At 57.9% G+C, this 26,674-nt stretch overlaps 1 protein-coding gene across 1 annotated transcript; it reads right to left on the bottom strand.

Annotated features, from left to right (window-relative positions):
* Positions 1-7,102: 7,102 nt before the first annotated feature.
* On the bottom strand, positions 7,103-25,476 carry LOC143173261 (adenylate cyclase type 10-like). Its single transcript, XM_076363475.1, is given in 26 exon segments — positions 7,103-7,347; positions 8,032-8,210; positions 8,369-8,476; positions 8,870-9,078; positions 9,857-10,195; positions 10,879-11,133; positions 12,123-12,239; positions 13,099-13,235; positions 13,874-14,157; positions 14,594-14,680; positions 15,229-15,421; positions 16,139-16,292; positions 17,763-17,815; positions 18,678-18,867; positions 19,171-19,247; positions 19,894-20,015; positions 20,130-20,321; positions 20,891-20,979; positions 21,297-21,390; positions 21,827-22,032; positions 22,796-22,939; positions 23,569-23,607; positions 24,472-24,576; positions 24,846-25,002; positions 25,004-25,120; positions 25,324-25,476. Coding segments are annotated over 26 exon segments (3,978 nt in total). The 3' UTR covers positions 7,103-7,169.
* Between the last annotated feature and the right edge of the window lie 1,198 nt (positions 25,477-26,674).

Raw genomic sequence — 26,674 nt, 5'->3', positions numbered from 1 at the left:
GCACGGGACAAGCATGTGCTGCAAACGTTTGTTTAACGGCACCTCTACTGGTAACGGTGTCACAAGCGGTAGCTGTAGTTGTAGGTGTAATGGAATGTGTGCTTGTGCCTGTGACTGTACTTGGCTCTGCAGTTGTACATATAATTGTATCCTTATCTGTAATTGTGTCTGCAACTGTACGTGTAATAACTGGTGTGGCTGTTCATGTGCCTGCAGTTGTGCATGTTACGGTGTCTGTGGCTCTAACTGTATCTGTCATTCTATAGGGTTTATGCCTGTATCTGCAATTGAATGTGTGTGTGTCTTTAATTGTAACGGTGCCTCTGTGTGCTGGTTTGAGCTGGGATAGAGTTAAAGTTCTTCACGGCAGCTTGTACGGTGCTATGTTTTGGATTTGTTATTACAACAGTGAATAACACAGGGACGTGTTAGTTACTGCTGAACAGTTCTTAGACGGCAGCAAGGCCTTTTCTGCTTCTCCCAGTGCCCCGCCAGCGGGCAGGCTGGGGGTGCACAAGAAGTTGGGAGGGGACACAGCTGGGACCGCTGACCCCAGCTGACCAAAGGGGTATTCCACACCATATGATGTTGTGCTCAGCAATAAAATCGGGGTGGGGTGGGGTGGGGTGGGGTGGGTGGGGAGGGGATATTTGCGGGGGGCTGCTGTTTCTCAGGAACTGGCTGGGCATCAGTTGGTTGGTGGTGAGCAACTGGGGTTTTTTGCATCACGTACTTTTCTTGGTTTTGTTTTTCTTTGTTGTTTCCCGCCCCCCGCCCCTCCCCCCCCCCCCCCCCTTTTAATTAAACTGTCCTCATCTCAAGTCACAAGTTTTTGCACTTTTACCCTTCCGATTCTCTCCCCATCCCACTGCGGGTTGGCAAGCGATTGAGCAGCTATGTGGTGCTCAGCTGCCTACCGCAGTTAAAGCCAACGTGGGGCTCAAAGGGTCTGGAGTAACAAAAGATTTGACCAGAGCCTATTGCAGGGAACCTATAATGATTACATCTGTTTAACAGTTGCTGGTCGTGATGTTGACTTACCTGTTCCGGACATCGGTTATCTGATCCGTGCCATGCTCCCTTCTTTGCTGTGCTGTGTAGCACTTGGCGGTGTTTTACCTGGGAGAATGACGATAAAAGCAGTGGCCTTGAGCCTAATTTGGTATGTGGGCCCTGCACTGATGCCTTCCCTGTATTTTGGGAACCATCTGATGGAGACCATTAACACTTACTTACACTTTGTCCTTTTTCTCCTCCGAGAGCCAGTCGGTGGAAGAAACACAGAATGGCACCTTCCCCTTTTTCTCCTGTGGAGTAGATGTTTTCTCTCTTGTTACAATAGCTCTTCAGTATCTTGAACAGCCTTGGGTAACCACAATACTCCTGTTGGTACTTCCCCAGACTATTGTTTCTGCTTTTGCAAAGGTTAACCAACTATTTAAAAAGATCAGCACAGGGATATGACGCAAGGCGGTGTGGTTATGGGTGGCAAGGTGTGTGGGAGAATATGGGCAGGTACCCGGAAGGGTTGTCACCGCCGGTGGCCTGGGACTTCACCCCCGAACAAGTGTGGGATCCTGATGAAGTGACAGAATGTTTGAAAAAAGGGTATCCTGGCCCTGGCTATGCCAAAGAGACACAAATTGTTGCAGTGTGCTGGGGCAATCCAGTGTGCTGGAGGGAATCAGCTGAGGCGGAGGTGATCTGCAGCAACCTGGCGTCTTGGGTTTACGTAGCAAGGTTTTGGTAGCGGGTGGGGGCAGGGTGGGGGTGCAGGGCTGGCTTCTATGAGAAGACACCAGGAGCTGCCCCCGTGTCGGACAGAGCCAGTTCCAGTCGGCTCCAAGCTGGAGCCCCAGCTGGCCAAAACTGAGCCCGCCAGCGATGCTGGTAGCGCCTCTGTGATGATGTATTTAAGAAAGGGTAAAAAATGCTGGGCGGCAGCTGTTAGAAAAGAGTGAGAATATGTGAGAGAAACAACTCTGCAGACACCAAGGTCAATGAAGAAGGAGGAGGAGGAGGAGGAGGAGGAGGAGGAGGAGGTGCTGTAGGCACCGGAGCAGAGATTCCCCTGCAGCCCGTCATGAAGACCATGATGACACAGGTTGTCCCCATGCAGCCCACGGAGGTTAACGGTGGAGCAGATATCCACCCTGCAGCCTGTGGAGGACCCCACGCCAAAGCAGGTGGATGTGCCCTGAAGGAAGCTGCAGCCCATAGAGAGCCCATGCTGGAGCAGGCTCCTGGCAGGAGCAGGTTTTCTGGCAGGACCTGTGGCCCCGCGGGGGACCCCCACTGGAGCAGTCTGTTCCTGAAGGACTGCACCCTGTGGCAAGGACCCTTCCTGGAGCAGTTCTTGAAGAACTGTAGCCCACGAGCAGGACCCACCCTGGAGAAGTTCGGGCCTGTTTCCTGTGGGAGGGATGCCATACTGGAGCAGGGGAAGAGCGTGAGGAGGAAGGAGCGGCAGGGTCAAAGCATTATGAACTGACCGCAACCCCCACTCCCTGTCCCCTTGCACCGCTCGGAGGTAGAAGAGTCGGGAGTGAAGTTGAGCCTGGGAAGACGGTAGGGGTGGGAGGAAGGCGTTTTAAGATGTGTTCGTGTTTCTCATTATCCTACTCTGTTTAATTTGCAATAAATTGAATTGCCCTAAGTCGAGTCTGTCTTGCCCGTGACTGTAATTGGTGTGATCTCTCTGTCCTTACCGCGACCCATGAGCTTTTCACCACATTTTCTCCCCCTGTCCGGCTGATGGCGCGGGAGTGATAGAGCAGCTTGGTGGATAGCTAGCGGCTAGCCAAGGTCAACCCACCACAGCATGAAGCGGCACTAATTCTACCCTCTGGAGGATCTCTGTAACTCTTCACAGTTGCAGCACAACTGTGGAGAGGATCTGAAACCACCTCCCGATGACTGGATGCATCTGAAGAGTCTTGAGGCATCCTTCAGGTGATCTACACTCAAATCATAGAATCATAGAGTCATAGAATCATTGAGTCTGTAGGACTCATGCTGTAGGATATCTTTAGTCTCAGAGACGACTGCTGCTTGACATGTTTGTTACGGTTTAAACTTTGATAGAGAGTTATTGTTGGCCTGGCTTGCACTTCTGGCCCTTTAATTCCTTTTAAGTCTTGGAGCTTGGGTGTGTGACACAGCCTTTGAAGGAAGAAACACAGAAACATAGGCAGACAGGGACGAAGAGGACTTACCAGGGCATCCAGAGAGATGGATGTTACGGTCCTTATGATGGACCACCAGTGCAAGTAAATGCCTCGTGGAGTTGATGTCCTCAGGACTCGGTCATGGTCAGGCGGGAGGCAAGTAGTCTGCTCAGGTTCACACGTATCCCACGTAGGCATTTTAGTCTGACCAACTCCCCCACGCTTCATAAAACAGAAAGAACTGTCATTTCTAGGACATGAATCACCCTGTTTTCAGAGAAAGGATTAAAACCCAAAGGGAAAAACCTTCCTTCACCGACAGGTCCACGATACCCGGTTGGGAGACTCGCCAGATGGGTCAATGGGTGTATTGGGTTTGCGTGGCAAGGTTTTGGTAGCGGGGGGAGCTACAGGGGTGGCTTCTGTGAGAAGCTGCTAGAAGCTTCCCCTGTGTCCGACAGAGCCAATGCCAGCCGGCTCCAGGACGGACCTGCCACTGACCAAATCTGAGCCAATCAGCGACGGTGGTAGCGCTTCTGTGATAACATATTTAAGAACGGGAAAAAACTGCTGCGCAACAGCAGCCGGGAGGGACTCGAGTGAGACTGTGTGAGAGAAACAACCCTGCAGGCACCAAGGTCAGTGCAGAAGGAGGGGGAGGAGGTGCTCCAGGCACCGGAGCAGAGATACCGCTGCAGCCCGTGGTGAAGACCATGGTGAGGCAGGTTGTCCCCATGGAGGTTAACGGTGGAGCAGATATCCACCTGCAGCCTGCGGAGGACCCCCACACTGGAGCAGGTGGGTGCCCGAAGGAGGCTGTGACCCCGTGGGAAGCCTGCGCTGGAGCAGGCTCCTGGCAGGACCTGTGGACCTGCGGAGAGAGGAACCCACAATGGAGCAGGTTTGCTGGCAGGACTTGTGACCCCGTGGGGGGACCCCCGCTGGAGCAGCCCGTTCCTGAAGGACTGCGCCCCGTGGGAAGGACAAGTGAAAAGGACCCACGCTGGAGCGGTTTGTGAAGAACGGCAGCCTGTGGGAAGGCCCCACATTGGAGCAGTTCGTGGAGGACTGTCTCCCGTGGGAGGGATGTGGCAGGGGAAGAGCGTGAGGAGGAAGGAGCGGCAGAGACAACGCGTGATGAACTGACTGCAACCCCCATTCCCCGTCCCCCTGCGCCGCTCGGGGCGGGGACAAGGTAGAGGAAATCGGGCGTGAAGTTGAGCCTGGGAAGACGGGAGGGGTGGGGGGGAGGTGTTTTAAGATTTGGTTTTATTTCTCATTACCCGACTCTGATTTGAATGGTAATAAATTAATTTAGTTTCCCCAAGTCGAGTCTGTTTTGCCCGTGACGGTAATTGATGAGTGATCTCCCTGTCCTTATCTCGACCCAGGAGCCTTTTGTTGTATTTCCTCTCCCCCGCCCAGCTGAGGAGGGGGAGTGATAGAGCGGCTTTGGTGGGCACCTTGGCATCCAGCCAGGGTCAACCCACTACAGCCATGACCAGGGAACCAGCATCAGAGAGGGCCCCACGAGGTGAGGGCGCTGCGCTGCACACGGCCCTGCGGGGGCGTGGGGGAGGGCCTCTGCTGCACACGGCCCTGTCCTGGGATGGGGCAGGGCGGAGCAGTCTCTCTCTCTCTCTCTCCCTCCCCTGTGGGCAGCCCCCACAGGGCCCCGCCCTCCCGAGGTGACAGACAGGTGTGCAGCAGGGCATGCCCCATGGGTGGTGGTTGAGGGCGGGGCCGCGCCCTGGGGGGCGTGGCCACAGTGTCCCATTGCTGCGGCCACAGGGAGCCCTCACGGCCTGGAACAGGGCCTGGAGCACGGGGCAACGCCATGGGCTCAGCCTGGGGGACTGTTCCCCCCCCAAAGATACAACAAAATGAGGTGGAATCACCACAATAATCCAGCCGGCCCGTTATTGCAGTTAAGCTAAGCCGCTCATTTCGAGAAGAGACAGCTGCCTGCTGCCAGTCTGAGCCCATTACAACATCGCCACCTCTTGCTCCCCTCCAGATTTTGTTTTGCCCAGCACCAGCGAGGGGTGGACCCACCACCAGCACAAAGGCAGGAAGCCCCACTGCCTCCGCTAGATCGAAACCGTACAAGAATAACAGCTGGCCTACAAAGATTCGCTTCCCATGTGCGAGGGCTTGGATGTCAAGGGGGAGCCTATCCAGAAGCGCGTCTACCTGGGTCTGCGTCCTCTGCAAGCCCACTGCAAAAATCTCGACTGAACGCTCCTCCCGGCTCTGGCTTGACTCAGTACCAACTTTCAGTCTCTTCACATCCATGCGGCCACGCACCCAGAGTTTAACAGAAGCTTTGGAGTTTGTTTTGCTTCCAGCTACTGAGACAGGCAAAGATCAATGGGAAAAATTTGAGAACTGCTCTGAGGTGGGTGGTTTGCAAGGGTGGGCTTCAGAGAGAGACCAGGCACAGCGTAGCTGGAAACAGAAGCCGAGCAGAAATTAAAGAAGAAAGAATGGGTGAGAGGAAAAAGAGGGAGGAAGAAGAAGAAGCGGCTATGGACAAATAGATATGATTATTTTATTTCATTTTATTTTACTTTTCCACCAAGCCTTTATGTTACTCTCAGGCGTTTGCAGGTGTCCGTTTGCAATATATATACCATTGTGAAAGGGCGGAAAAGATGGTGGAGTTTGCAAGGAGCTAGTCTGAGGCCAGCAGTGCACGCCAGTGCCGGTGAAAACCTGCACCGTTCAAACAGCCAGCTGGACATCTATTTCCATACTCTGTAAGACAGAAACGTAAGGAGGAAGGCAGTTGTTTGCGGCACAGCCACAGCCTTCCTAGCTGAAGGCATAACTGGCCACTGTAGTAGATGCCACACATACTGACGGTCCCAGCTGGCAGCAGGGAGGCCGTTACCTGCAGCCAGAGGGACCCCAGTCCTGCTTAACACCTGTGTGACGAAATGGAAGCTTCTGGGCCAGAAGGCGTGGCACAGCTGTAAGCTCAGCATGCCCGATGTTTCTGTGGTGGCCGTGGAACTTGTGTGCTAAGGAGGGTGCCAGAGGAAAATCTGCATATGCAGAGCTCCTGCAGGCAACTGGAAGCTCCTTGAATGAAGCCCCTGCCATCCTGCCGTTCCCGAACCGAGCTGCAATTCGCCAGTGAGCTCCTGCCCATCTCAGTGAGCACAGCGGTAGCTATGCCCGCAATTTTGAGGTCTGCCACAAACCTACAGGTGCCTCAGTGCGAAGCGCGGAAGGTAACCTCCGGGTGCAAACCCTTCTCCTGCCCAAGCCCTTGGTAGGCAGCCAGAGGGGACGAGCCCGAGGAATTCTGCCACTAGAAGGAGTGCTGCCAGCTGGCCGGGAGGGAGGAGCGGATGTATGACCTGCCTGCGTGCTGTGTCCCCACATTGTTCCCCAGTGTCTGCGGCGCTGCTTATACACCGTAATTGTAGAGTTTTGCTGCAGACGCTGACTTGGGGGCAATGCTAGGCAGAAGGGCGTGTTGTTTCCAGTCCCCCGACGGGTTCAGACAAGGCAAAACCTTTGGCGATAGCTGTCCCAAGTCCCCTCGGCGTCTGGGGCTTTTCCTGTCACCCCCTGCCTTTTTATACAGGTTTCTCCTCCCCTTTAGCTGGGGAAAGATAGGGAGCAGCAGTCGCTGGCTGACCGTACGTGGGTGGTGAGGAACAAGAGCAACAGAGAGGGCCTCTGGTTTTAACGTGACCTAAAATCAGAAGCGTCTTCAATCACGAGTCTGCACCGGGACCTGCAAGAGAGCTGTAGCCATCACTGCTGGAGCAACAGTAGCCCTCCACAGCAACGAAAGACAGCGTCTCTTTCCGTGCCTCAGAAAGAAAGGCCCAACAACAAAGGCCATCACTGCTGGAGCAACAGTAGCCCTCCACAGCAACGAAAGACAGCGTCTCTTTCCGTGCCTCAGAAAGAAAGGCCCAACAACAAAGGTCATCATGGAGGAGATGTGTAATTAGCTGACTTCAGCTCCACCCTTCTGGTTTAAGTCTATCTGTGGCGGGAGTCTGCTGCCCGATAGGAGTCTGCCGCCCTGTCCGTGTTGGCCTTCATGCGCGCTGCCAGGCGGGAGAACGTCCGTCCGCTGGAAGTGCCCTCCAGGCTGAAGAGGTGCTCCAGTAAGGAAAGGCAGCAGCTCTGCCGCAGCAGCCAGGCTAGCCTCTTCCTCCTGCCACACAAGAGAAACTGCTGGGCCCAGAGGCTCTAGCTGTACAGTGCTAAATCGGACAGGGCCGGGGGAAAGCAGGGCGGCGGACAAGCCAGTTACACCTCCTCGGAGGAAAGGGAGCTGATGGAGAGAGGGCTGCCAGAGCGGAAGGGGGCAAAGAAGTGCTGCCGGGGGAAGCTGACCGCTCGAGAGGGCACGTTGGCACTACAGCGCCGGGGGGGGGGGGGGGCAAGCAAAGCCGGGAACCAGCAGGAAAAGGGGTATCGGCCCCTGAGCTTCCTGATTCTCACACCTCACCTCCACCTACTGCTCCTTCCCCATGTCCCGGTCCTGCCTCCAGACCCCTGCCCCTCTTCAGCCTCTACTCCCTCTTTACAGCGCTCTCTTCCCAGTCACCACCAACCCCCTGCCGCAGCCAACACGTGTCAGCAGCCACATCCCCGGCTGCAAGCTGCTTTGTACCAAAAGGCGTGCTTTGTTCCCATGACTGCGCAGGGAGGGGAGGGAGCGTGGGGCTCTGTCGTTGCCTGTTTTACCCGCACATCGGTCCTTAACGCCTCGGTCCTGCTAAGGCCTATGTGTCAGGTTAGGTGTGGCCTCAAGTCTAGGCAGGTCTGGGCCCAGATGCCTGGGACCAGGTAGGAAATGGCTCTTCCTTCCCGGGTTCTCAGTTCTGCTTCTTACCGGGCCTCCTGCGGAAGGGAGGATGCTCTTCTGGCAACATAAGCGGCACACTGAAACTTTTCCAGCTGCGGCTTGACAAAGGCTCCAACGGAGGTCCGGGGAAACTGCCTTTTGAGCAGGCTCAGCGCCTTCCTGATCATTTTCTTTGCCAGCTTCAGGCGTCCCATATGACAGCAGACCTGCACAGGAAAAGGGAATCATCCCGATATGGAGTAGTTGCCCAAGAGACTGCAGGAATCTGCCAGTGGCTGGAGATGCCAGGGATATCCACTGCAACTGGGGAAGGCATCCAGCTGCGTCCCCCAGGCGGTCCCTCCAGACCTCCCCGTCTCTTTACCTCCCCTTTGAGGCTGAAGAAGGTGGCCTCTTCAAAGCGGGCTATCACATTCACTTTCTTCTCTACCGAGCTCCTCAGGACCTCCGCTTCGTTCAGCTTCATGAGGGCCTTTGCGCAAGCACACAGAGAGCAGGTGAGCGTGGGTGCAGAGCCCATGGCCAGCCTTGTCCTCCCCCGTTGCCTCTGGCATCTGTCTTAAGAGAGCCTGCTTCTCTCCCTGGTGATGCCCGCTCAAACACAGTCACCCTGGCTCAGAGCACAGGCACCAGTGATCCTTCAGACCGCCTCCCTGCTAATGCTCCTCGTGCTAAGGGCACAGTGCCCTGTGTCTCTTGCCGCAGAAGAGGCAAACCGGAGGAAGAAGTCAGGGTCTGACCCAGCATTTCCCTTCCAAGGCCCCGCGAAGGCATGCCCTCTTGCAACGGGGAAGTTGTCCTGCCCAGAGCCAGGCGACTGAGAGGACTCCGTGCACAGTGGGTCCTGGCAAGCAGGGCAACTCACCATGTAGCTGTTGGAGACATGCAGGTAGGCAGCTGCGCACTCCAGAAGGTAGTAAAAGGCTCTGGCAGCATCGCCCATTGCCTTGTAGTGGCGAGCCAAAGGCACAAGCACCGATTCCACGATGGCTTTGCATTCACATGTGCCGTTGTGCTTCCCGTCGGTCTTGCTGGGCAGCTCAGTTGTCTGTTCGCTCTTTGCCAGAAACCGCCCTGCCACACTAGTCAGAGGACAGTTCCCAGGGGAAGAAGAGAGCACAGAATACACGGGCATCACCTATACTGGTCCTTCTCCCCACAGAGACGGCATCAAAAGCCCTTTGTTCAAAGCAGAGCACGAGGCCACGGGCAGGCAGGACTCATACAGGTGCTTTGTAGGTAGGGAGAAAAAGACAAGCTGGGCTTTCTGTCACCTCCCACAGGCAAAGCACTCGAGTCCCTCTCCCCTGCAGAGTTTGCAGCGCTACTCTGGAGGAACTGCAAAGCAAGGGCTGCTCCAGTGGAGGGTGACGATCACTCTGAGCCCACGGGCTTCCTCAAGCACTCTCTCATCGCCGTGGCCATCTCCTCCCAGCTCCCACCGCACAGAAAGCCTCTCCCCTAAGCTAGAGTCACAACCGGCAGCCAAATGCTGCCGCTTCCTTTGTCTCCTCTGGAGACCCTGAGCTCACTGGCTTCAAAAATAATCAAAACCTTGTCTGCTCACCCAAAATCCTCCTCCCTGAAAGCCTGCTGCTGCTGCAGAGCATCTGCAGCATCTGGAAAGAAAACAGGGGGTTAGACACCTCCTCGCGTACCCCGGGGGTAAGAGCTGCTCTTCCCAGCGGGCTTGCAAGGATCCTTGCAAGGGTCCCAACAGACTGAGGAAAGTCTGCAGTGGTCGTCCTCACCTCCTGGGCTCATCCCTAGCAGATCTACTCCCACCCGATCCCCAGCACACACCCCTGGCCTCCAGGAGGGCCCGGGCTGCAGAGCATGGTACACAGCATACCCTCAGTGCCGTGGGTCCTAGCCCTCTTCAGCTGTTCTCCTGCAAGCACCAAGGCCTCCCAGCTGCGGGAGTCGCCCTGGGCAGCAGGGCCATGAGGGCTCCCTCCGTCCTGGGTGCTGGTGACGGCGAAGCGGTGGAAGGCAACAAAGTCCCCTTGGCTGCAGCTCTTGCATTTGTGCGCGTGCTGCTCCAGGAAGGCGGCACACTTGCAGTGCAAGGCGACCCGCTGTCTCTCGGGCCACAGCTCATAGGCAGCCTCTCGCAGCAGCAGGACACAGAAGGCCAGGACGCCAGACTGCTGCTCCACAGTCGTCTTGCTCAGAGAGGGCCTCTCCACACCTGCAAGGCAAAGGGCCTTTGCGGCAGCCCGAGCTGGGGCCAGGGCTCAGGGCCGTCCCAGCCGGGGTATGAAAGTCATGCACATCCTCGGCAGAGAACCAGCGCTGCTGCACACCGAGCCTTGCAGCACGGGGAGAAAGGGCCCGCTCGCCTTGCTGACGCTAGCACAGCCCTGGGGACACAGTGCTCAGCTGCACTCCAGGCAGGAGCTGGGGATGTTGCCGCCAGCCGAAGCAAGCCCCGGCCAGCGCTTTCTCCCCGCTCTTGGCAAGGCGGTTCCCAGCCTCCTGAGCTTCCCGCCCTGGGCCACAGGGGAATCAAAGCCGAGTAAAAGCCTGTCAAAGGCCCCGGGGCACTCTGGAGGGCATCTTTGATCTGGACGCTGCAGGCGGCTGGGAGAGGATGTCAGGGATTCCACAAGCCCTCCCATGCCTGCGCTGTGAGCAGTGCTTGGAGGCAGGGGAGCAGAGGCACTTGGGACGGCTGGTGCGGACTTCCCTCCGGTGCAAAGCTAGTGTGCTTTGAGATTGACTTGTAAGATCTTTGAACAACCCATCCCGAACAGCCATGCCTGCCTGAGCTCCACCCACCCATCACTGGCGGGGGGAAGCGCACCATGCCCTGGGGAGCCCCGCCGGGACACAGCTGGGAGCTCCCTTGTCCGCCTTACTGCTACCACTTACCACGCTCTGCCCGCAGAGAGGTGGCTGGCCCCTTGGTAGGATCTTGGACATCTTCTGGCACCTCTGTGCTTTTCAGCCGCTTAAGGATGTTGTCGCTCACCAACGTGTTCAACAAGCAGTTCATCTTGGGCCTGACGCCAGTGGGAAGGATGTGCGACAGCAGCTGGGTGGTAAACACTGGCCCGATGACAGCTGCAAACTTCAAAACCATCTGCTTCAGCGGCTTTATCCGGTCCAGCTGAGCCAGCGCAATCTCTGTCAAAAAGCAGCAACACGTCTCTCTCTTGCCTGTTCCCCATGCTGAGGCTGGAGAGGCTGGAAAGTTTCAACACATGAAACGGGGTCGACTTTGGCCTCCTCTCCTCGGGACTGCACCTGCTGGGCAATCGCAACCCAGGGTAGGCGTCTTCAAAACGGCTCCGCTCCTGTTGGAATCGCAGGCCACAAGGCCTGGGGAAGAGCAAGACGCTCAAACAAACGCTCCTCCACCAAGGGTGAGGAGGGCAGGATCCAGCAGGTACATGCATCCCATGATGCGCCCTACCAGATCTGGAGTAGTGCGCAGAGAGAACAGAGAACTTTCCCCACATCAGAGGTGGACTCAGAGCTCCCCACAACAGTTGTCTTAACTTGGCCAGACGATACTATTCCTTTCTTTTGGTTGTCGTCTTTTTTTTTTGGACAAAACAACTTTTTAGCATGACGCTTCTCCAAGGTTCATACAAATGGCTATGGCTAGAGAGGAGAGACACTCATTGACAGTTCCCCCATCCAGCTCCCCTGGCTACGGGGGAATTTCCGTGGCAATCCACAGAAAAAAAACGGGTTTGGTTTGGATTAAGTGCCCTGAGACCAGCGCTAGCTGGGGAACTTAAAAAGAGAATAGCGAGGTAGAAGCCACGTTCAAAGTCGAGTCAGAGGCAAGTCAAAGATTTTTCCCAGCAAAGGCTTTGCTTCTGTGAGAAAAGGGAGCCATTTTAGTGCTGCACCAGTAAGCTTTTCTCTCCTACCCGCTGTTGGAAAGCAGGCAGCACGCTCACGGCTGGTCCACGCCCAGGAGGGGGAAAGGGCTGCCCGCAACCCCAGGCCTGTTCCTGGTTGGACTGGAGCCACCTTCCCAGCAGAGCCCCCAAGCTGAGAGGGTGACTCTGCAGCACACAGATGCCCAGCCTCCCTCTAGCCGATGCCCCGGGAAGGGGCCCCAGCACAGCCGCGAGCCGGCAGAGCGGCGCTCGGCCCCTCACCTTTCAAGCTGGCGGGCAGCATGGTGTTCTCCAGGTTCACGTCTGGTCTGATGATGCAGACCCTGCCATCATTCCCCGCGCTGGAGCTCGAGGTTGCTGCGAGGGCTGAAGCCTCGACTGCAGAAGCTGGGTGGAGCAGGAGAGCACGAATAAGGCAATTTGCAAAGTGACTTGCAGCTTGCAAACATTTCAAACTTCACCTGAGATGGGACAAGTCCCACCTTACACGGGCCAGTGTGGGCGCGCTGACCTGCCTGCGCTGAACGTGGGTCATTAAGCAGAGCAAAACAGTTTCCTTGCACAGCCCTCCCAAAGATGTTCTGCCTTCAGACCAGCTATCCCAAACAGTCCCTCAGTCAAAGCTTCCAGACTTCCCAGGGGGCGACTGAACGCCCTGGGACAGAAAGCAGCAGCATTGCTGCCTTCAACAGCGCTACATCCGCAGCCAGGGAAATTGCCGGTGGTCATGCAAAACGGAGCGTCAGTCCTGGCTGTTCCCAAGGCCACGGCACTCTGGCTGGCATTGCTCTCTCGGTGGCATTACCACCGTTTTCTTCCGTTACCAGCACCCTTGTGGGGATTTATGGTTTTGGATTCAAGTTTCCCGGGCCTGTCCCTCACCCCAAGCTGGGGTTTGTTCTCAAGCGAGCTGGCGTTTGGGCAAGGTAAATTACGTGCCCATTAGAATGCCTAAGGAACACCAGAAACACATGTGCTCCGGAACAATTTCCCCTCTGGTTTAGCCCCCCAACCCCCGCCCCAAGAATTTAGGCCCCTCCAAGCCACCAGAACTCGCTAGCCCCTGCTTTGGCTGTCCCAACAGCGAGGCACACAGGAGCCCACAACCTCCGCCAGACCAACTTCTGCACTGCTGCAAGATCTGACTCTGCCCAGATCCATGGGGGAACGACAGGGCAAGACTGTGCTGCAGACAACGCGCCACAGCGACTCTCTAGTCAGCAGCAAAGGTGCTTACTGATCAGGTTCTCCCAGTTGTCCTCTGCTTTTTCACCCCGCCTCCGGTTGCGGAACAAGAGCATGTCGTTGCAACAAAGGCAGCGCAGCAGCTCCTCGCAGTAATAGGGGACCCCCAAGCTTCTTTGGATCAGGAACCTGGACAGGAGCAGACCCGGCAGTGACCCCCACAAGGAAAGTAAGGTGAAACACAGTTCAGGTGGGCGGCGAGTAACTCGGGCATAGCAGGGTAGCCAGCATCTTCGTCACAGCTACACCTCACTTTTGAAAGGGACGGTCCTCCCGCTGGCTTGAGCTTTTGGGCCCCCCTGAACCCCCAGCCTTCACGGAAGTCCATCGGAAAAGAATTGCGGACAATGCCCAAAGCACAGAGCAGCAAGCCCTGCCTTTCCTCTCCTCGGGAGCCTAGATCCTCTCTGGCAGCAGGGCAGACCTCTGCCCCGGGGAATCTCCCCCACAGCCTGGCCACCTAGACCAAGGCCTTTTCACACCCCAGCCACGCTTGGGCTTGGGACTCTTCCTCCCTTCCTCCCTTCCTCCCTTCCTCCCTGTGCAACAGCGAAGGGCTGACACCTCCCACGCTCTGTGCCGAGGGAGTTGCCCACTCTCGGCTCCCACCTGCCAGGGCGAGGCATAAAAAGCAACCCGCGCCCAGTACTTGCTAGAGGCACTGATGCTTCTAGCGGCCCTGCGCTCCCTTTCCTGGGGAGGTGAGTCCCTTCCATGGTCTGCATAGGTTCAAGCCCTCAGGAAGAGCTCCCCTGCTTCGAACTTACCTCGCTAGATCCCTGGAGATGCTGACCACTCCAAGGCCCTGGCAGACTTTCTGCACCATGGCTGAAGGTTTCAGCTCGTCCAGGTGAAGACAGGTGATCTGCTGGGATGTTGTGTTCTCTGCTGCGGCTTTGCAAAAGCTCTCTGTTCGCGCGTAGCCTGGAGCTAAGCTCATGACCGTGAAGAGGGAGACGTCTTGGAGCAGGGGTGACATGATACTCCAGGAGGCAGGGTCGATGAAATGGGCATTGTCGATGACAAATATGCCAAATTCTGCTCCAATGGCCTGAAAAAAAGCAGGGTGTTCTGAGGGCAGTCCGGTGGATTCTCAAGTGTCTTCCGGGGAGGAGATTTAGCCTCTGTCTCTTGAGAGGATGCTCTGATGTCTCTCCCCAACCACTTCCCTGCTCAGAAGCTTACTGACTCTTAATTTCTTGGAGACTTTAAGGTCACACCTAACATCACTTGCCCTGCAGAAGGAGGGAGCTTGGGCAAGGGAATGCAGAAGACATCGTTCCTCCTCCAGGGCACACCTTGCGGGAGGAAAGTTATTGGGTGTGCTTGTGGGGCTGCGGGGAGGAGGTGGGGGGTTTCTCAGGCCCTGAATGGCGATAACCCAGATGCCTGGTCCTCTCACCCGCTCACACGCTGTGGTGCAGAGCCCACAGCCGGCAGGGTTGTTTTCCTTCTCCGACCCAGGAGGAAGGAGGAGAAATGCTCACCTTCTCTAGCACTTTTGCCCAAGTCGAGTGCAATTCCGTTTTCCTTTGACTTTCAGGCATCTCGCGAACCTTGTCCGAAACGGGAAACTGGCCAGAAAAGGAGTCAGGGAGAAAGATCACTCCGGGGCTAGGGCACACCTACCCACCGAGCAAGACCACAGAGCAAACCGCCTCTGCTGGCCTCAGCACCTTCCCTCTCCCCAACACAGGCGCAAGGAGCCACAGGGGGGACTTCACCTGGAGCCTAAAGCGAAGGCCCTCTGCTGAGGGTCTCTGGCAGAGCTGGGGCTTGGGGGTGGGCTGAAGAGCTGGCTCTCTGGCTGTGGGAATCTTGGGCTGACTGGAGCAGAGCACTCACACAGCAGTGACCTCAGCACGAGGTCAGCACCAGCCTCTCTCCAATGCCACTTCCAGGGTGCCGAACAAGGCACCGGGCACTGCCAGGTGCAGCACGGGACATGATCTCACCACAGTCAGGGAGCCCCCCGGGCCCAGGAATGGGAAACGTGTGCTAGGACCCTTGCGATTCCCACCCCTGAGCTAAGGCACTCCCAGCAGCGTGCCCACCCGACGCCAGACCCAGAAAAGCTCGTGAGAAGGCCTTCTCCAGGGCCAGAGAGGCCTCTCGCGCTCACCTTGACAAGGAAAACGTCATTGAGGAGGCAATAGCTGCTCTCTTCGATTGTCCCTCGGAGCTTTGTCTGCAGCATGCACTGCCTGTCACTGCACAGTTCACAGTCCTGGAGGCCCAGGGCCCTGGCCGTCAGCGTACGGATGGCAGAGAAGGACTGCCTCACGTTGACCTCTAGCAGTTCCATGGCAACTACCCTGCCGTGCAAAAGCAAAAGGGACTGAGATCCCCAACAGCCCAAGCCTTCTAAGACAAAAGGGGTGGAGATGCCCTTGGGGGGAGCTCTTCAGCCACCCATCTCAAAGTGCTTCCCAGAGAAGGCCAAGCTTTTCACTCCTCCTACGAGAAAGGGCACAGAGGGGCACTTGCTGCCAAGCCACTGGGAGAGCCAGGTCCAGGCCCTGTGTCTCCGCAGCGCCAGCCCAGGTCTCGTTACGTCCCCCCTGCAGAGGAACTCACGGGGCTAAGAGGCAAGGATGGAGCAAGCGGTGAGTTTGCCTTTGGGCTCCAGACCTTAGCAGTCTGCCTCCCAGACCACGGGAAGGCTTTTCTGCCCCAGTGCTCCTTCTGGGAAACACGCAGAGGGCAAGCAGGGCTTCTGAGACAGGCCGCCCTGCTGTCTGTTGGGTCTGGAGTCAGATGAAAAGCACTGAGCTTGAGCTCTTTCCTTCTGTCTGTGCCTGGCCCAGAGGTGAAGGAGGAAAGGCCATGGCTCAAGAAGCCACCTCCAACTCCCCAAAGAGGCAGAGGCGGGAGCAGAGCACGCAGGAGCTCCTAGCGAGTGTCTCCAGGAGGCTTTTTCGGGAGGCTGCAGCCCAAGGGCCAGGCGCACTGGCAGAGGGGCTGGAGTGTTCCATGGCTGCCAGGGGACGGGCAGGGGCAGTGTCCCAAAGCTGCAGGTCAAAAACCTGTACCTGTGGCCAGCAGCCTGGCCTAAATAGGCCAGTTCAGTAAGTAAGTGGCTCTTTCCGGAGCCCATCGGGCCCTCAAATGCCAGGATGTGCCTTTCTCCTAAAGCCTTATAGGCTTTCAAGCAGCTGACAAAGAGGTCAATCTCCTTCTCCCGACCTGGGAAGACAAACAAGAAAACGAGCTGCTGGCGCGTGCTGAAAAGCAAAGAGCCGTCCCTTTTGCTGGCACCCTCCACCACAGCTTCCCTCCCCGCCACTACATCCGCCAGCCTGCCTGCACCCAGGCCTCCTTCCCGCCCGCTCATCCCAGCTTTTGCACCTCTGCCTTCCTCAGAGCAGTAGTGGGCCCGCCTGCCCCACCGCGCGGCTCCCATGCCCTCTTCCCTGCCCCGCACCCCTCCCCTCCCACAGGCACAGAGATTCAGCCGGCCCCATGCAACTCCCCACAGTGATCCAGCACAAGACTGGAAGGGATGATTTGAGTCGCTGCAGGCAGCTATGTCCCAAAGAGGCTCAAAGCATCTCCTTGCTGTACCACGAGCCACAGAGCGCTTCCCGGGAGTTAAGGCAGCGTCTTCAGGCCTGTACTGGTTTTGGCTGGGCTAGAGTTAATGTTCTTCAGGAATAGCTCGTATGGTGTTGTGTTTTGGATTTGCGACCAAACATTGGTGTCGATAACACAACGATGTTTTAGTTATTGCTGAAGAATGCTTGCACGGCGTCCAGGCCTTTTCCATTTCTCACGCCGCCCCGCCAGCGAGCAGGCTGGGGGTGCACAAGAAGCTGAGAGGGGGCACAGCTGCGCCAGCTGACCCCAACTGACCACAGGCCTATTGCCATACCATATGATGCTGTGCTCAGCAAGGAAAGCTGGGGGAAAAAAGGAGGAAGGGGGGACATTCGGAGTTATGGCGCTTGTCTTCCCAAGTCACCATTACATATGATGAAGCCCTGCTTTCCTGGGAATGGCTAGACACCTGCCTGCCGATGGGAAGCAGTGAACGAGTGCCCGATTCTGCCTTGCGCACGTGCGCAGCTTTTGCTTTACCTGTTAAGCTGCCTGTATCTCAGCCCACCAGTGTTCTCACTTTTACCCTTCCGATTCTCTTCCCCATCCCACTGTGGGGAGCGAGCGGCTCTGTGGGGCTGAGCTGCCTACCAGGCCTAACCCATAACAAGGCCCAAAGCATCCGGCAAGACACCGAGTGATTAAAGGCATCCCGTGTGTCCTGGCATTTCCATATCTACACCCAGATGCTGCCAAGAAAGGAACGCTGAGGATTACCAGGGGGAGAACCTACCACCCAGACTCTCTGTCAGTCTGGCAGAAGGAAATCTCTTTCCTGATCCCAAAGACAGGGATCAGTTTAGCCCCCAGGGGGTGAGCAGCTCCATAGCTGAAAGGAACCTTCCTACCAGGTCTGGAGCACGGCAGGGAGCACCAGGCGCCTCACCCTGCTTTCCACCCCAAAGATATCAGCCAAGTAGTGACCAAGACAGGCGGCACTTCCTTAGGGCCGCTGCAGGCAACACCGTCCCTGGCAAAAGCTTCTCCCTTCCCAGCGTGGCACTAAAAGTTACCAAGGGGAAGAAACGGCTTCAGAAGAGCAAGGCGTTCTCCACCTACCCAGCAATGGGACGTACTCGGACCTCTTCTTGGTAAGAGCCATGCCAAATATGCTAGAAACAGGGGAACAGAAAACACAAGTCAATTAGCTGGTGAGAAGCCAAGGGACGTAGAGAAGCAGCCTGGCAGGGAGGGGCAGGACGTGCTGCTCCTCGGGTACCTGCTTTTCTTTCGAGCAGCGTGTTAGCCCCTGCACGCTCCCCTAGCCAACGTTCGAGCTGCACGCTAGGACAGCTGCAAGCATAAAGAAGCCCAATGGCCACGGCGCGGCAGGAGAACGTATCGAGAGTCCATCACCAGAGGCCATACCCAGAGAAATCGGAGACACGCGAGAGAAGCCAGGGTGTGCTGTTGGCTAGCAGACATTTACCACGTTGGCCAAGAAAAACAAGTGCCTTGGAAAGGAGGACTTGTGTCACTGAACGGGTTGGGATGCCAAGCACCTGGCACCTTTGGCTCAAGTCTTCCCGTAGTTTCAAAGAGACGGCAATGTTAACATTCAAACCCTCATCCAAAGAGGGGGTCAACTCCTGGCCCGGGGGAAGAGCTGAGATTTCAGCAGGAAGACATGAGGAAGAGTGTCCCGATGGTCCACGTTTCCCCATGGGAACCGGACTGGCCCAAAGCTTCCTGCTCAGAAGCAGCTGGGACAAAAACCTCCTTGGGTCAGCGTTACCAGGGCATGGGCTGGAGCAAGCACAGCACGGAAAGCACAGTCGAAAGCCATTTGGACAGAGCCAGCAGGAGACAGCAGGGGAGAAAGGCAAAAAGCCTCCCACGCGAGGGCTTCCGACCCTCTCAGCCACAGGGAAGGGAGACCAGCTTGGTCTCTCTCTGCAGAACTCCTCTTTGCTGGCCAAGGCTGCACCCTCGGTGCCACCGTCCCCTCATCCAGCCCTCTCAGAGGACACTCACCTCTCCTCGGGGATCCCCACATATTGGTAGACAGTGCCAGGATGCCTAAGGCCTTTCATCTCTCTCGCCGGCAGCTCCCTGAAGTAGTAAGGGGGCAGCCGAGAGGTGGCGTAGGTCACTGCATCACAGGACACCAGCCCGGGGTAGTGCACCATCATCCGGGCTGCCAAATTCACCTTCTGGCCAATGACTGCCAGAGAGAGAAAGAGAGAGCACGCATTGGTGTGCCGGTGCCACCAGCCCCACGGCACCCTTCCAGGCCAATGGCTGCCTCACCTCCGGCACAGGCCAACCCCACGGCGGGGTCAGGAGAACTCAGGGGAACAACCGGCCACGGAGCCCATTCTCCCGCCCCAGGCCAGGACCAGAGCTGCCTGGGCCGTTCCTGACGGGCTGCTGGGCAAGCCCTCTCCCAGCCCACCTTCCTCTTCCAGACTGCTATGCTGAAGCAGGCCCACGACAGCCTCCCGCACCTCAGACACACGCCTCGTACCTGTGTATTCATATCTCACAGGGTGGCCAGTGAGTCCGCAGAACACCGTCCCGCTGGTAACTGCAACAGACACTGCCCTGGCACACGGGGAAAGAGTGCGGCTTCAGCAGCGCCCCTTCATGAAGCCCGCCCGGCTTCATCCCTTCCCGCACCTCCCCTCGGCGCTAGCCTGGGCCACCTGCCATCCTGCCCTGCCAGCACGGGTCTCGGGGACTTGGAGAGCTCAGGGGCGCAACATACCCGGGTTGCAAGGGACAAGGGACAGGGGTAGAGCGCATGCAGCAAGTTTTGGACACTTCCCCTGAGGCCACATTCCCTGAGCTGCGACCTGCAGAAGGCCACAGCCCTCTCGTGAGCAAAGAGGGAGGGAGGGAGGAAGGCGCCCACGATGGCACCGCCTGCCATGACAGCATCTTGAGATCAGGTGGCTGGGCCCCATCCCTGGTCATGGGCCAGTCGCCCAGAAGGGCCTGCCTCTGACACCAAGGAGCCTCTCGCCCTTGCGAGGGCTCGTTCCAGCGCGGTGGCTAGCAGGGTGTGCTCGGAGGGACTCGGCCTGGCTGCCGTGGGCTAAGCCCAGGGGTCACCTGCCACCTCTCAGGGCACTGCCTCCTTCCTGCCAGGGACAAGGGAGGGCAAGCTGGAAGGCACGTCTCTTTCTGGTAAGCCCCCTTGCGCCGTCCCAGCCAGCATGCACCCCCCTCACCCCCGCCACACACTCACTCTCTTTCCCCGAGCATTGTGGAGCACGAGTTGAAGATCTGAATAGCACTCTGCAAGGCGTGAAGGCTCTCGTAGGGCAGCTTTTCTCCAGCGAGTCCAAACACACAGAGGAACGTGCAGCCCTGCCAAGGACAGATGCAGCACATCTTGCTACAATGCCTAAGAGGGAGTCTCTCCCTCTTGCTCACTGCCCACCCTCTCAGCGTGGGGGGAGGCGATTGCTCCCCCACACTCACTTTATCAAACCGGAGGACTTTGTTGAGTTCGCCCTTGTGAGGACAGAGGATTTCTCGCATCATCCTGCTGGCATTGTGGAGGATCGTGTAGACTTCCACTGTGGTTTTATCCTCAGCCAGCCGCAGCTGGATGAAGAGGCTGGTGACTGGCCGTAGCTCAGAGAAGAGGTCCAGCGGCACGCTGTCATCAAGCTGGAAGACAAGAGCACGACGGCTTCACCAGCCTGCTCTCCTGGGGGCTTACTGCCCACACCAGATACCGAGGGACGGCAGGCGTACTGGCAATAGCAGGTACTACCGGAGGAAGGGATAAATCCTCCTCTCAGTGCAAACGGCCGGCAGGCTGCCCAGCCTGCGGCAGGCAGATGCCGAATCATAACACAAATGACAAAGGAGAGAAAGGTGCTCCGGTAACACCCCATCTTGGGACAGGTATGGGCATGAGGGCCGACCCTCAGGGATGCTCTAGGGACTTCAGTGGAATCTCCCCTTTATGCCACCATCATGTCCGCAGCACCTCCAGCACCATACCCACGGAAAAGACAGAGAGACAGAAGTCCGCCTCCCGCCACCCGTGTCTCTCTGAGGACAACGCACACAATGGTGCAGCACCGGTGCTCCTTGGCTCAGTTTCCCCGCGTTGTTGTCTCAGGGTGCATTTTCTTTTGTTTGTCTGTCTTCGTGAAGACTCCATCTCTGCAATGCACCACTTCTTCTACCCTCCAAAAATGCAGCCCCCAGCAGTGGCGGCCTGGCCGTACCTTCCTGAGAGCAGCTTCTGGTATGTACTGCCTAAGCACCTCCTCCGCATCATAATCATTGGGCAAGAGAAAAGCAGGCCTCATGGCGCCTGAGGAGAGAAAATGCAGCTGGTCGCTGGGAGGATGGGACTACGAGGTGTTGGAAAGCAGGGGCTGGCGCTGGAAACGGGGGAGAAAGAGTCTTCTGCGTTTGCTCATGTTGCCACCTCCAGATGCTCGGGGCAGAGCTGTCCCCTGGAAGGAGGAGGCAGCAGCAGCGACTGCCCCAGCTGAGGCACAGGAGGGCCAAAAGCAGGAGTGCTATCCGAAAGGGGGGAGAGGGCGGAGGTGGTTCCTCTCTGGCCCCTGAAGCAGCCAGGCCCCACCTTTCCGGGCAATCACAGAACAAGGTGAAGTTGGCACCCACCTTCCCCTTCCAAGCCGTGGCTCACTGAGCGTTGTACAAGCTTGCGTAAAGCGTCTTGGCATTCTGACCAAGACATCCAATCCATGCCTGTAACCTGGAGACACACAGAATGAAAGCACTGCCACTGGCCTCCCCAGGAGTCCAGGGGACAGAGCCTGCCCTCCACCGTCACTGCCCAGAAAAGGGCACAACAAGCCCACCTGGCTGGATGGGACACAAGTACTTCCTCAGAAGCACCGGAGCTGGGCAGGTATCACCCAAGCATCCCCCAGCTGTCAACAACAGCTCCATGACCCACAGAGGACATTGCTGGTGGGGCCAAAACCCTTCCAGTGCCTCCCGACCCCTCAAACCAAGCGAGCCCAGCCCACCGTTACCCCCGAGATGGAAGGACAAGAGCTTCAGCTGCCTGCCCGCTTTCACAGCTACAGCTCTCTCCACATTCAGCTCCTCGGCCTTCTGACACCTCCCTCATTCATGCCCAGGTCCGGGCCCTCGGAATCGCTCTAGAGGCCGTCCCATCCACCTACCTTCACAGCTCTTTTGCCTGCAAGACGCTTGGTCCTGAGCCGGTGCTGCTCACAGAGCTCCCAGGAGGTGGCTGAGAGGATAACTTCACCTGCATTCGCAAGCTGTTCAGCCTCACAAACTTCACCCAGGGCCTGGCCGCAGATCAAGAAGTACTGCCGCCTCTTGTCTCCGACAGTCAGGAGGCTCATGGACCCTGCAGAGATCCCTGGTGAGAGAGAGAGAGAGAGAGGGAGAAGCAGAACTGACACAGGGAACATTTTGAGCTCTACAGTCCCCAGCATCTCCGCTGGTCAGAAGCTAATCTGAAGCCCAGTGGGGAGACGGGCTTTATGGAAGGGGAGGGCGTCCTCCGTCCTACTCGGGGGGATACTGACACAGGTCCCTGAAACGGGTGTCTAGAAAGAGACAAGCAAAGGTGACATTGACAATGTGTTGAGAGTGCCGGGCATCTTGCCCAGCTGCCTGCCCCAGAAGCCCAGCAAACCAGCGGGCTTGATCACCGCCTGCTCCGTTTACGTGCAGGCAGGTTGGAGCTGTCTGCTTGAGAAAACACAACAGCCTGCCAAAGCCCTTCTCACAGCCGCATGCAAAGCAGTTCCCCTTTGCTCTTTGTGAAAGGCAGGGGAGAATCCAGCAGGGGAAAGGATGCAAAGCCGCCCCCACCTGAAAAAAAGGAAAGGAGAACTACCTCCCGCAGACGTCTGTGCTAAAGCAGGCATTCAAAGACCCTAATACTTGATCTGACACCCGCTCTGCCTTTAAGCTTCCTCTGCATCTGCAAACGCACGCAAAGCCAGCAGTCCTGGTCTCCCATCCCCACTCCGACTACAGCTGGCCCCTTGAATGCTCGCAGGACATGCTTTCCTTTGGCACTAGCCCCAGTAGGGATCCCCGCGTTCCCTGCCCGTGAGAAGCACCCTATGGCACGGGAGAGTGCCACGGATCTGCGCCTGGCACAGCGCCCGTACCTATCTTCAGTTGGACCTTCTGACCCACGTGCGTGTCACGACTCCCACACTTCTTCTGGATCTGCCAGCTACATTGCAGCACCAGGCTGATGGTCTTAGCCAGCTCCTGGGGTCCTGTTCTCCACAGCACCAGCACAGCATCCCCTGGGGAAAGCGAGGGGAAGGTAAAGGCTCTGCTGAGACCTGACTCTCCCCGACCTACGCTCAGTGGCAGGGACAGCAGAAACCGGCCAATGTGCTGAGGAAGATGGGCTTGTGGGAGGGCATGGTCCTCCAGGACGATGGCACCGGGACACCTCTCCTCTCCCGGGCCAGCCACAGCAGCAGCCAGCCGGCAGCGGTGGCACCCCCTGCCCCAAGCGCTCCTCTGCAGCTGCAGCACACCAGGGAATCCTCCCCGCCTCGCAGCCTGGCAGCCCGAGCTCCGCCACCACCAGGGCCTCCCTGCCCCTCACCACCACCCCAACACACACCTTTGGGCTGCGCTTTCTAGGCGGTCTCCTCCTCTCAGCGCTTCTTTGCCCCCACCCCCAGCCCAGGGCCCTACAAGTGGGGGCAGAGTGAGGGGAGCCACAGCCCTTGCCAAAGCCAAACCGCAGGCAGGCCCGGGGGGAAAGAGAAGCCTGGAGAAAGGGCGGGGTGCATGCCTGGCCAGAAAGCTGGCTCAAGGTGCTGCACAGAGCCTCCTGAGAAGGAGAGCAGAGCAAATGGCCGCCACAACAGTTAAATGCTGCAGATGACTAGACGTGGGCATCGTCGTCCTAAGTACGTACCAGCAAACTTCAAGATGTCTCCTCCAAAAATCAGCATCTCTGTGGACAGAGGGAAGGAAAGGAAGAGTCATGTGGACACCTTCTTCCAGAAGCCACGGAGCAAGCCCCTCTGCCCAGAGAGGAGCACTAAGGAGGGAGACTCCGCAACCTCCCTGGGCAACCTGTGCCAGCGCTCAGTCACTCTCACAGTCAAAGCGTTTCCTGACGTACAGAGGGAACCTCCTGTGATTCAGTGCGTGCCCGTGGCGTGGCCTCTGGTCCCGACACTGGGCACCGCTGGAAAGAGCCTGGCTCTGTCCTCTTTGCACCCTCCCTTCAGGTTTTAGGCACATTACTAAGATCCCCCCTGAGCCTTCTCTTCTCTCGGCTAAACGGTCCCAGCTCTCTCAGCCTTTCCTCACAGGAGAGATGCTCCACACCCTTCATCATCCCTGAGGACTCTCTTGCTTTGCTCTACAAGTGCTGCCAAAGGGGTGGCCACAATGTGCTCACGGTCAGCTCGGAAGGGTCAAGATGTGCCCTGTGAAAAGGGGCTCGTGAGGGTCTCGCACACGCACACACACGTCAGTGCCAGCACCCTCAGGTCACTCTCGCGCTGGCACTTGCTGGATGCCCTCAGCCTGCTCTGGGCCCTAACGCATCACTGAGCCGGGTGTTCACGCCAGAGACACAGAGGTGGCTGCTGAGAAAGCGGGTGCCTCCTCAGCCACAGTGGGGAGCAGAAAGGACCTGCGCTGGTCCTGACTCGCCAGGAGACCCTGGCTGCTCTTCCTGTTCCTCCGGGCCACAGAAAGCTCCAGCCCTTCAAAGGAGGCAGGACCAGGCTGCCCAGCAGGTCTGCCTCCACCCTCCATGAGCAGCCTCACGGCCCGATGCCAGACAGTCCTGCAGCATGGCTCTTACCCTCCAAAATGTCACACAGGTAGTAATTGAGGGTTTGCGCCAGCTCATCGGTGCCTCTGTCTGCGCCGCTCCTCTGGATGAATTTCTCCGTCAAAGCAGTGAAACCTGTAACACGGGCACCCAGAAGTCAGGAAATGCCCACGTGGGCCAAAGGACCTGGCAGCCAGTTCCACGCTGCCTGGCCCGAGAGCCTGTAGGTCACACCTTCCCATGCCCCGGCTCAGTGCTGGTGGCAGCTGTGGTTGACCACCCAAGATAACCCATCCCGCTCTCTTTGGGCATCCCAGCAGTGACAAGATGGCCACTCTGCCTGAGGGGCAGGGGCGGGGCTCCAAAGGGCCCGGTGTGTCCCAAAACGGCTCGTGTCACCCCACCTGAAATATCTGCAAAGAGCAACACTCCGTGGACAGTCTGACTGTCGCTCTTGGGGGAGACCTCAGCAAGGAGTCTGGGGAGGAAAACTGCTGCTTTCTCCAGGCCTGAGCGGTGATGTTTCCTCTCCCAGGCAGAAGCCATTGTCAGCGCCCTGTGGCACACGGGGTACCTCAGGAGAAGATGGCCGTGCCCCGCTGGGAGGAGGACGAGGACCTCACCGCACAGTGCGAGTTGCACAGTGAGCCCGGGGCCTCTGTGCGGGACGACTGGCCCTCTGCCCTCACGGGAGTGCTCACAGTCACCCAGCAGTGGCCTCCTCTCTAGCTCATCGCTTACCCGTCAGCTGTCCTCAAGCGACACAATCAGCTAACAGTGACATCCTCCATATGTCATCGCCTGCTGAGCAGCTGCCACCGTGACCCAGGCTCCCTCCTTGACGCTGAGCCACCGACTCAGAGGCGGCCAGCGCCACCCCACTTCTTCGAGGACAGTGCCGAAGGGAGGCTCCTGCAGCGACCTGTTGCTGAATTTCCAGCTGCTTCCCCCGTTCCCAAGGACCAGCTGCCGCCGGCACACACAGCTCTTTGCTACCACTGGTCCTTCCCCTGCAGCTACACAGCCTGTCGCCATCTTCCCAGCAGGCTCGCTCCTTTCTTGCTCCCCTGATCCCTCCCCAAGCCCCCCGCTGCCCCAGCTCAGACAGGGGAGCCCTCCAGCTCTCCCATCCCTCCATCCACACAGTGCCTGTCATGGACGGTGGCCTGCCTCTGGCAGAGACAGCGGCTCCTGAGCTGCCCTCTTCCCTGGGCTGTGCGAGAGCTCCAGCACGTGGAGCCAGGCCTCTCATCCCTGGCGGCAGCCGGGGTTTCCCAATGGAAAGGGAGGCCAGGGCACATACCTAGGCTGCCCCACAGCTGCCAGGTGGCAGAGCGGAAGCCATCAGAGAGACCGTGGTGGAGCAGCAATCAAGCCTCACGCAGCTGCACGACCGCGTTCTCGGTTGTGCCGAAGCACTAGGCCCAAGTGCCACCACTCTCCCAGGGCGATGCCAGAGGAGGCAGGGGTCATTCGCAGCGAGTCAGCAGGAGGTGCTGCGCCTCCTGGGACTGGCACGAGAGCTGTGCAGCCTCTCGTGTGGCGAGGAAACCTCCCCGGGCTGGGAACCCTGGCTCACAAACAGCCCTCCTCCACCGGGCTCCACGGTCCCGTCAGCTGTCGCCATGGGCCAGGCAGCGTGCTACCGGAGAAGCACGAGCACTGCCAAGAGCAGGACTGTGAAGGGGAGGAGGGCTACCAGCCAGCACCACCAGGTCCCGCGGAGGCCAAAGCTCTTCTTCTCCCTGTTCAGTCAAAGCAAGGGGTGGATGAGATTGGGTGCCAGGGAGACAGTGATGCTGGGGGGGACAGTGGTCTGCGCAGCCCCCTCAGTGCCCCTCTGACTTGGCCTCTGCCTTGGGAAGTGAATGGGGAAGCGAGCACCAGCCCCGGGAAGGGGCTTCAGGCCAGCCCGTGCCATCCTGCTGCTGACGGCTCACAGCCGAGCACATGATGCTGGAAACCTGCCTGCCGCCTTCTCTCCCTTCCTCAGCACTACAGGAGAGGTTGTCTTCTCGCCTGCATAAGCCTTCCCTGAAAGACCAGTACCAAAAAAGGGTCTTAAAAGCAAGCAGAAGTGACTCGTGCAAAACACTTACACCCGGTGCCTGCCCGTGACATTCCGACACGCACAAAAAAAAGCCAGGAAGGTTTCTGTGTGCCTGCCTGCCCAGCTCTCACACCAGAGAGCTGGGACAGAAGGGCCTGGGAGCTGCTGCTGCAGCAAAAGGAA

Source organism: Aptenodytes patagonicus, unplaced genomic scaffold (assembly GCF_965638725.1).
Source record: "Aptenodytes patagonicus unplaced genomic scaffold, bAptPat1.pri.cur scaffold_43, whole genome shotgun sequence".
NCBI classification, from domain to species: Eukaryota; Metazoa; Chordata; class Aves; order Sphenisciformes; family Spheniscidae; genus Aptenodytes; species Aptenodytes patagonicus.
Note: the sequence above shows the minus strand (reverse complement) of the source record. Positions and strands in the feature narration are given on the sequence as shown.